The following is a 9987-nucleotide window of genomic DNA, read 5'->3' on the forward strand; positions in this document are numbered from 1 at the left end:
ATTAATCATTTTGGAGGTGATTGTGGGGTTTTTCAAGGATGTGGCTACTAATGTTGGAATGTTCCAAGAGCCTCTGCTGGGATTTGGTGTGATTTAGGCATCTGACGTCTTAACCAAAAGGATAAAAATAATTCCCCCAAACTGACATTTAGAGTTCAGCAAGAGGGATATCGTTGCTCACCAGAGGGAATGAGAAAAAGCCAAGTCTGCTCACGGATGGGGATTGCCATGGGGGGACACCTGGGCACCTCGAGTGTGGGGATGGGGGACCCCCATCCCTGCCGGCCTTTGGGGTCCCATCAGGATCCAGCATTTTAGGAGTGGGGCAATCCTCAGGCCCCTGCCAAAGAGAGGACCCCATAAGCACCTCGGCACCGTCATTAGCGCCCTGCACGTGGGAAAGGGAGGATCGACCCATCCTCTCCATAGGGAACGGGACCCCCATGGGAAGGCAAACCCCAATACACCCGGTGTATGGGGAGAGGGGACCCCACAAGCCCCCTGAGCCATGGGAAGGGGGATCGCACGCTGCCCTGCACGTAAGACACGTGGGAAAGCGGGATCGAGCCAGCCTCTCCATAGGGAACGGGATCCCACCTCCGGGCCGGTGGGGCCCACCCGGCGGCATGGCCTCCTTAAGAGCCAGCCCGCGCCAGGGGCGTGGCACGCGGTGACGTTGCCTTGCGTCGCTGCCCGCGCGCCGCCGTGACGTCAGGCGGCCGCGCGGCCCTCGGGCCCCTCACGCCCCGCGGGCCCAGCCCCGGCCCCGCGATGCCGCGGGTCTACATCGGCCGCCTCAGCTACCAGGCCCGGGAGCGCGACGTGGAGCGCTTCTTCAAGGGCTACGGCAAAATCCTCGAGGTGGATCTCAAGAACGGGTAAGCGCGGGCTCGGCCCGGCTGCCGCGAGGGGAGGGCCCGGGCGCCTGATGCTCTCGGAGGGGCTGCGGGGAAAGAGGCCGCTGGGGCGCTCTGGGCAGTGGTGGGGGCAGGACGGCTGGGTCGCCTCCTTTGGGTGCGATGAGAGAGGCAGGAAGCTTGAGCTCCTTCTTGGTGGGGGACGCGAAGCCCGGTCCTTTATTAGGGCAGCATGTTGGGTTCTCTCTTTTGGGAGGTGGGCAGGGTGCTTGAACTGCCCCTGGAGGAGGGACAGGGCGGCTGGGTCCGCCCTTTCTGCGGGGGAGAGGGTTGCTGGGCTTTTATTGGAAGAGGGCAGTCTGCTTGGTTCCTTTTTTCGGGGACACGGAAGGTTTGGGTTTCTCCTTTTTTTTGGGGGGGATGGGGGCAGGAGGTCTGGGCCCATTCTGGAGGGGGGACAGGATGCGTTGGTTCCCCCTTTTGTGGGGGGAGGCAGGGAGCCCGGGTTCCCCATTCTGGGGAGGGTGACAGGTTGTCTGGGATCTCCTTGGGAGGGGGTAGCAAGACACCTGGGCTCTCCCCTTGGGGAAGCAGGATGCTCGGGTTCCCTTTAGAGGTGGGGGGCAGGATGCCTGCGTTCCCCTTCTTGTCAAGGGGGGACATGACGTCTTGGCCTTTTTTGGGGGTGCAGGATGGCTGGGGCTCTGTCAGGGGGGATGCGGATGCCTGGACTCTCCTTTGGGTGGGGTGACGGAGGCTGGGCGGTTGGGTTTCCCTTTTTTTAGAGTGGATGCAAGATACCTGGTCCCCCCCTCTGGGGAGGGCTCGGATGGGTGGTCTTCTCCTTTTTGGAAGGCAGGACACCTGGGTTTCTGTGACAGCTGGGGGGTAGGACAGCTGAGTCTCACTTCAGTTCCTAGGGCCAGCTCATCTGTGTTCTGCCCTGCCTTCTGCAGCGAGGGGGTGTCACCCTGCGGGCCCCCCCAGGCCCCTCTGCACCCCAGGGCAAGCACTGCAGGGTGAGTCAGGCGGCACCCCATGATAACCTCCCCCAAAAGACCCCCACTGTGTTGGAAATGGGGGGCAGAGCTGCTCCCAGAGCCCTCAGGCTGTCTGGGGGTGTGTTCTGCCCCCCCCACAAACACCCCAAACCTGCCATACCTCTGTGTTCTTACCCGTGCTGTTCCAGTAGCTGAGTCCACACTGCAGCTCCAGGGGTTGGATCCTGCTCCACCAGGGCTTGGCCAAGACATTCAAGTGTGGATTTTTGAAGAAAAAGCAAATTGCCATTTTTGGTGGGGTTTTCCCCAACACCCAAAGCCTCATGAGTGCTTTTGCTTTTCCCAAGAAACTCAGCTTGAAGCCTTCCTTAGAAAGGCTGAATGGAATATGGATTTATCATTATGTAGCTAGGAGAGGCAGGTATTAATTACAGTGGAGAAGAGGAATTTCTTGTACAAGTTACTCCTTAAGCATTAAAGTGAAAGAGGCTCATTAAGTTTTAATGCTGCTTGTGCTGGCAGGTGGACATTTAACAGGTTTATAAGATGAATAAAATCCATTATTAAAGCAAAAAAGTGTTCATGTGTCAGTGTTTTAACCCACACAGCCTCAGGAGTTGTTGAAGATTAGCTGAAATACCTGAGGCTGCTGTTTTCCAGTCCTGCTGTGTATCCTTGGAAATGTTGGGGGGAGGGGAGCAGTTTTCCTGTTGCTGAGTAAGCCCCAAATTCAATATTTCTGCTTCATGCATGTTGGAGATGGGGGGAAGGGAAGCCAACTAAACTTTCTTAACAGATGTGGAACTGTTGTTATGTGGCTGATGTGGTAAAGGGACTTGTCTTTCTGCTTTTAAGTCAATTTAATTGTTTTTTTCTAGTTTTATATTCTGAAGTCTTTTGACAGGTTTGAAGTTAAATTCTTTGTCAAAAATGGAACTTGAGCAATCAGGTTTTGTGTCTGTGCTTGGGAAGCCCTGGGCTGAGCTGTGCTCTCCTGAGCCTTCGTCCATGGTTTATTTCTGGTATTGCTTAGGAAACAATTCAGACTTCCTGCATGGTGTTTGACTGAAGAGATTCTTGCAGTTGTTTCTGGAAATCCTGGGGTTCTCCTTGGTGGATCCTCCACTGGCTGTTTCAGCAGCTAAACTGGAATGCTGGAGAGAGACAATGGAATGCAAAGTGATACCACAGAGCTCTAAAAGCTTAGCTGCAGCTCACTACTTGTAATTTGAGCTTGGAATTCAATGGCTTAAAGCAATTATTACCTGAGGGAAGGACAGGGAAATGAAAATGTGGGTCATACAGGATTCTCCATTTCAAATTGCAGTTTTTAATTGTGTGCTCTTAGTTTTCACATTCTTTCCTGCTCAGAGCTGCACTGACAGTCACAGCTCTGTGACTGTATGTGTAGTGAATGTATGAAGTGACCAGAAAATTGAACTTTTCAGCCTGCCTTTTATCTTCTATGAACACCCTAAAAAGTGCTTGTGATGCCTCTAAGAAAAAAACCAAACCAGTTCTACGCCTGGTACTTACCTGCCTGCATTACTCTGGGCAGCTCTGAAGAATTCAGGGCTTCATCCTAATACAACACCTGCAGGACAGAGGGATGTAATTTGTGCTGTGGATTGAGGAACACAGGTCAAAGCTTCAAATTTCCATCCTTCCATCTACCTCTGTTCCAAATCAGTGTTTGCTTTCCAAAGAGAAGTGGTTTGGGTGGGAGGGCACGACCTTAAAACCCATCCTGCTCCACCCCCTGCCATGAGCAGGGACCCCTTCTGCTGTCCCAGGTTGCTCGAAGCCCCATCCAGGCTGGCCTTGGGCACTTCCAGGGATGATGAAGGCCATCTCTAACATCATGGTCAGACTCCCTGATCTTGGAGGGCTTTTCCAATCTGAACAATTCTGTGATTCTGTGTTTATTTATTAATTTTGGTGTGTGGGGTAGTGTTCACTTTCAGTGGGGAGGGGTTTAACTACTACCTTTAAAAAGATAGATGACACCCTTGATTTCATCAAAGAGTATGCCATAATTGTTATCTTTTGCTAACATAAATGAATTCAGCCATTACACTCTCACATGATTTATCATTTTGTTGATGAAGAATTACTTTAGGTTCAATTCAGCGAATCAGCAGATGTGTTTTCATGCCTTCCTGTTTCTCTCCCTGTTTTTGGAAGGGTTTTCCTTTTTTAGGTTTTTTTCAAGGCTCAAAGCCTTGAACCCTCAGATATGCTCAGGAGGCTCATCTGCAGGACAGCATGCACAGGGCTCTGCAGAAACCCATGAGATGCTTTTAAGCACAAATATCTCAGGTTCAGTTCCTTCTCAGTGATCCCTTTTCCCTCCCTATCCCTAGGTATGGCTTTGTGGAGTTCGATGATCTGCGAGATGCTGATGATGCTGTTTATGAGCTGAATGGGAAGGATCTGTGTGGGGAGAGAGTGATCGTGGAGCATGCCCGGGGCCCACGCCGGGACAGCAGTTACGGTTCTGGACGCAGTAAGCACTTGTGCATTTGTATCCATGGCTTATTTTAAATAAAACATTGTTTTACTCTTTTATAAAAGTAATATAAAAGGAAAGCAATACAAAGTTGTGACTAGTGTTCTGTAACTGTAAATGTAATTGTTGATCTGAATATTTATTAATTTGCTTGTTGTATTAAACTCTTTTAATTGATACATTAATAAACACAGTTTCTTGTGCCATTTTTATTATTATCACTTTGTTTAACTATTTGAATGGTTTATTTGCAATGTGATGTTTAACACAGATTTAACAAGGACCTCAATGTTTTAATTGAAAGAGTCCTTTGAGGCTAAGATGACTGCCCGTTCCATTTGCTGACCTTGGGGTACCTTTCCATGAGTGGCTCTTTGACCTTTGTGGCCCTTGGCTGTCCAAAAAAAAAAGAAGCCATATGACGACCTCAAGCTTTTCCCATTAGACCTGGGTGGTGAGGATCCCAAGGGTTAGAAACATAAGAGATTAATCTGAAATAGGTGCCTGAAAAGCTTTATTCATGTCAGATATTCAGAAAACTTTAAAGTAATGTAAATAACATTAATCAACTGGCTTTATTCAGTTTCTTCTTTCAAACTGTTTTAAAAATAATATTAAATATAATTGCATGTTAATTCTACTGTAATTCTAGTTCTGTGCCTTGTTTAATTACGAGCTTGTAGTAAAACTGTTTTAATGCTTTGGGTCTTTGCAAGGTGTTACATAAAGGGGGGTGGATTTAGCCCTGAGAGGGGGTCTGTGGTGTCTTTGGGAACACCCGGGGCAGAGCAGTTCCGTCGGGGCGGAGAGCGAGGCTCCATTTCCCTGGCTGAAGCTCTGCTGTCTGCTTGTCACCTCCTAAAGGTGGATATGGTTATAGAAGAAGCGGAAGAGATAAGTACGGTCCCCCGACCCGTACAGAATACAGATTGATTGTGGAAAATTTGTCAAGCCGCTGCAGTTGGCAGGATCTGAAGGTATGGGGCCCCTTTCCTTACCCTCTCTCTGTTACAGAGCACAAAGGGTGAAAGACATCTTCAGCAAGGCAAAGTGATGTGCTGCTCTGCTTTGCTCCAGCTGAGCAACTCCATGGGGAATAGATTTTGGAAGTAACACACACCTTAATACGGGACTGTGTTTGCGTATATGAAGCCATTCATGAGAGGTTGGGAGTTGCACCTGCAGAACTGGTGGCACTGGACAGTGGGAGAATAATTTTATCCTTAGCACCAGCTAACATCACATACAGGTGTGTTTTATCTTCTCTTAAGCCCTGTCAAAACAGACTCAAATCATGCCAGGGACAGGATTCACTAGAGATGAAGGAGTTTGCCCTTGTCAGTTTGGATTTAACCCATCAACTTGTAAGGTGCTAGAGCTGTTTGAAACAACAGCATTGTTCCTGCAAATTCTCTATTAGGATTTTCCACATCATCTAAAGCTGTTTTAAGGAGAGTTTCAGGGTAAGGATGCTTCCAGAATGAGTAATCATGAAAAATCTCTGCCAAAAACTTATTTTTGACGTCCAGAGGAGTGGCAGGTGATTCTAACAGTGGAGGTGTTGAGTGACACTGTGGAGTCCACAGTGCCTCTGAGTACTCTGGAGGTATCGTGTTGGCTTGTGATTATCCACATCATAGATTCAGGCAGCAGGATTTCAATAGTGGATGCAAAAAGATTAGTGCTTCTTTATCAAACTGAGCAGCAATGGTTAAACCCACTTGTTCTTACTGGAACACTTTCTCTTATGGTTCTCTTTTAAGGGTGTGTAAAATTTGTTCTAAACAAACTTTGACATAGTAGAAACTGGTCTGTAAGTGAATTTTACACTAGGTCAGGTACATACAGAGATGCTTCCAGTGTCTTTGTTGTTAATGCTTCACACTATCAATAGCTTGTCTTTGCTTTTGTATTAAAATCCTAAGTAGAGCATGGCATGATTAATCCTCCAATGGATGCATTACTGCTTTTTTGGGAATAGCTTTCATTTCAGTGTACTTAAAATGGGAGTAGCTGGGTTGAAAACAAACCAGAGCTCTATGCCCTGTTTCCGCTGCAGCCAGTTTCCACGGGGGCTGAAAGATGCCCTGGCCTGGCAAAGGCCCTGTTGTGCCTTGCTCAAAGCAGGGCAGAACAGACCCCTGATAAACCCTCTAAAGAGAGGTTTAGAAATTGAAACAGAGAAGCCAGGAAGCATGAAGTGGGAAAAAGAATTGAGCTTGGAGTTCTGTGGGGGTTTTTCCAGCAGAACAAGCTATGTTGACAAGGCAGAGGATGAAGGGAGGTCTGCTTCTCTGTGGGCTTCTCGCCTCTTCATATTCAACCTTTGTCACCTTTCCTAATTATTTCTGAAAACATGATTAGGAGAGCAAGCATTTTACTTCTTTAATCACTTCTATAATTTGAAACTTAAGAGCCCAGAGCATATTTGATCTAAGACTTGAAGTGGGAGACCTTAAATTATAATTTGTCTCAAAGCTATCAACCTGGTTCTAATTACACCAACTCTGTGAAGTCATAGTGTGTTATTTGGCACTACAGGTGCTGTTTGGATCAAACACTTGGTGACATCCCTGTGAATAGAAGATGCTCAGGGAGCATCATGTCAGAAGTGAGCAGGGTCAGCTGGAAGCCTGGCTCTGGATTCAAGGCGATGGTGATTCTGTCCTCTTCCTCTAGGATTATATGCGTCAGGCAGGGGAAGTGACATATGCAGATGCACACAAAGGAAGGAAAAACGAAGGTGTGATTGAGTTCAAATCCTATTCTGACATGAAAAGAGCCCTTGAAAAGCTGGATGGGACAGAAGTGAATGGCAGAAAGATTAGATTGATGGAAGACAGACCTGGATCGAGACGGCGCCGCTCTTACTCCAGAAGCCGAAGCCATTCAAGGTATGTCTGTAACATATCTCAGGCTGCAGTTAAGGAACATAGAGCACCTTGAGACTTTTGGGTTCCAAAACACTGGAAATGTTTGGAGTTATCAAACATTAGTTTTTTGAGCATATATTAATATCCAGGGCAAATGAGGGCTGTGTTCTGAGGTGTCTCCCTTGGTGGATGTGTGGACCTGCTCCCTGAACACCTGTCACTGTTCTTCCCTGATAACTCAGCCCTTGTTCCTTGTGGGAGCTGCTGCATGGCCGGTGGAGCCACGCTCATGGAACGAAACAGAAGGTGCTTCTAACACTTCAGCTCTGAACACTGTGTTCTGCTCCAAGCACCAGGACTAACAGTTCTTTCTCAGCTTAGAAACCTCCACCTGTTCCCTGTTTCTAAGAGATTTGTTGCTTTCCTTGACTGACCAAGAGCTGCTTCAGCAGCACCAATTCTGGGGTAGAACTTGTTGCAAGAAAACTCAGGCAAATCTTTACTGTTCCTAGAAGAAATTGCTTATGAAATCAAAATCTGAAGTCAAAGCTTTATGCCAGTGTCTCACCATATTCAAACTGTGATTTGATTGGGAAAGTGATTATCCCTTAAATAAACTGGCATCTTTGCTTTCAGATTACTACCTTAGTCACAGCCAGACATGGCAGCAGGGGTGAAAGGTGGGGAGAGGGTGCTCTGAGTTTGTAACTGTGTTGTGTAGCTCTGAACATTTGGCTTCTGAAAGGTGCTTTAGCCCAGTGGGGTTCTGCCCACGGGGGTCACAAGCTCCCTATGGACACGTGCTAACATGAAGGTGGTTCCTTGTGTTGCAGGTCTCGCTCTCGAAGCAGACACTCCCATAAGAGCAGGAGCCGCAGTGCCAGTAGCAGCCGCTCCAAGAGCAGATCCAGATCCAGGTATGTATTTGTCTTGGGAGAACTGGGGGCTCCCACATCAGTCAGAAGCATCATGTTAAATTTGTAGCAGGAACCCTTTTTTTTCTTTTCCCTCCCATTCTCTGCACGCTCTGTTCAAACCCTTGCTGCACTAAAGCTGAGCTGTCTGTTGCTTTTGCACTTCCAGGTCTGTGTCCCGTTCCAGAAGCAAGAGCCGTAGTCGAAGCAAGAGCCGTAGCAGAGGCCAGAAGGAGAAAAGCAGGACTCCAAGTAAAGAGAATAAAAGTAGGAGCCGCAGCAGGAGTGCAGAGAAATCCCGAAACAAAAGCAAGGATAAATCTGAGGGCATTCTCCATAACAGTGATGAGAAAGCCAAGAGCAGGAGCCACAGCAAGGAAAAGAGCAGGAGCAGGAGTGGGAGTAAGGAGAGGGGAGAGGCGAAGGAGAGCATGAGGAGCAGAAGCAAGGAGAAGAGTAGAAGCAAAGACAGGGAGAAGAGCATTAGCAAGGGTAGAAGCAGGAGCAAAAGCAGGGAGGAGAGTAGGAGCAGGAGCCACAGCAAGGATAAAAGGAAAAGTAGGAAAAGGAGCAGGGATGATAGCAGAAGTAGAAGCCGGAGCCACAGCAAGAGTGAGAAAAGCAAGAGGCGCAGCAAGCGAGACAGCAAAGGCAGCAGCAAGAAGAGAAGAAAGGATAGCCACGAGCGGTCCAGGTCAGGCTCCAAAGAAAAGGAGCAGCTCAAATCCGAGTCGGACAAGAAGGAGGCAAAAGGCGAGGGGGAGCATGTAGTGTCCCGCTCCAGGTCTAGATCCATTTCCAAGTTCAAACCAAATATCAAATCAGATTCTCGTTCCAGGTCTAAATCTGATTCAAAGCCAAGGTCCCGGTCCAAGTCCAGGTCTAGGTCTGCCTCTCGGTCACACTCCCGGTCACGATCAAGGTCCCGCTCCAGATCCTAACCTTGCTGCAATGCCACTTGGAATGGTTGGAAAAGTCTTTTGTACATGTTTAGTAGCTGTAACCAAGTGATTGAAGTAGAAACCCTGTCGATGCTATGTATTTTTAACAACCTGATGGTCTGTCTGTCATTAGCTGCAGCGCTCTCTCCCTGTAGCGCTCTCTGGTGTGAGGCTGCTCTGCTCATTTTCTATCCAAATAGAAAGGTTCTCTTTACATGCAGCTCTTCCTCGAGCCCCCAAATTGCCCTGTTTTCCAAGGAGAGCCTTGCAGGGAATGAGCCCAGGGAATGAGCACTGCACTCTGGTGGGTTTATGGATTTGCAGTGATGACTGATAGGTAGGTATCATGGATTCAACAGATTTTGCCCTCGATTGATGCCCTTTGATGTCTGCCATTTAGTGGAAGTGCTAAGTCTTAAGTTTCATACTACTTTTGTTCCATATTTTTTGGACTTACAAAGTTGTGAATAGCACAGTCAAAAGGAAAAAAAAATAGAGGTATTTGCAGTAATCTATAGGGAAAAGAACTATAGTTCCATATTCTGGTATTGTGACAATATCCTTGTTTTATATTAAATTTTTTTATTTTATTTTTCCCTGTCTTGCAAAGTACAGTGATCCCTGTTTCCATGAAATTTGAATAAAGACTATTTTTGCTTGATGACATTTGGTTACATGGTGCTGTGTTGTGATTGTCAGCATTTTCTATTGATCAAGGTAAGCCTGAATTTGTAGAGTCACTCACAGAAAAAAGGTTCCTAATTCAGAAAGTCACTTCACATTCAGTGTAGGCACAACACTTGAATACAGTCCAGATAAAGAACTTATTTCTCCAGCATATTTTTCAGGAGTTTTTCCTCCTACTGAAACACCTATGCTTGGGAAGAGCCTT

General features: G+C 47.5%; 1 protein-coding gene across 1 annotated transcript; it reads left to right on the top strand.

The window, feature by feature from the left end:
* The first annotated feature begins 702 nt into the window (after window positions 1-702).
* SRSF4 (serine and arginine rich splicing factor 4) lies at window positions 703-9761 on the top strand. Its single transcript, XM_030964699.1, has 6 exons — window positions 703-878; window positions 4222-4364; window positions 5232-5344; window positions 7047-7261; window positions 8074-8157; window positions 8324-9761. Exons 1-6 carry the CDS (start codon window positions 772-774, stop codon window positions 9093-9095), a joined length of 1434 nt encoding a protein of 477 aa, XP_030820559.1. The 5' UTR covers window positions 703-771; the 3' UTR covers window positions 9096-9761.
* The last annotated feature ends 226 nt before the right edge of the window (window positions 9762-9987 follow it).

The sequence above is a fragment of the Camarhynchus parvulus genome, chromosome 23 (assembly GCF_901933205.1).
Source record: "Camarhynchus parvulus chromosome 23, STF_HiC, whole genome shotgun sequence".
Classification (NCBI taxonomy): domain Eukaryota; kingdom Metazoa; phylum Chordata; class Aves; order Passeriformes; family Thraupidae; genus Camarhynchus; species Camarhynchus parvulus.

Bases quoted from the DNA above. Each gene is read 5' to 3' on its own strand.
- SRSF4 (XM_030964699.1), top strand. From the start codon at position 772: ATGCCGCGGGTCTACATCGGCCGCCTCAGCTACCAGGCCCGGGAGCGC. The intron at 879-4,221 runs GTAAGCGCGGGC...CCCTATCCCTAG, and splicing joins GAGGTGGATCTCAAGAACGG to GTATGGCTTTGTGGAGTTCG. The intron at 7,262-8,073 runs GTATGTCTGTAA...CTTGTGTTGCAG, and splicing joins AGAAGCCGAAGCCATTCAAG to GTCTCGCTCTCGAAGCAGAC.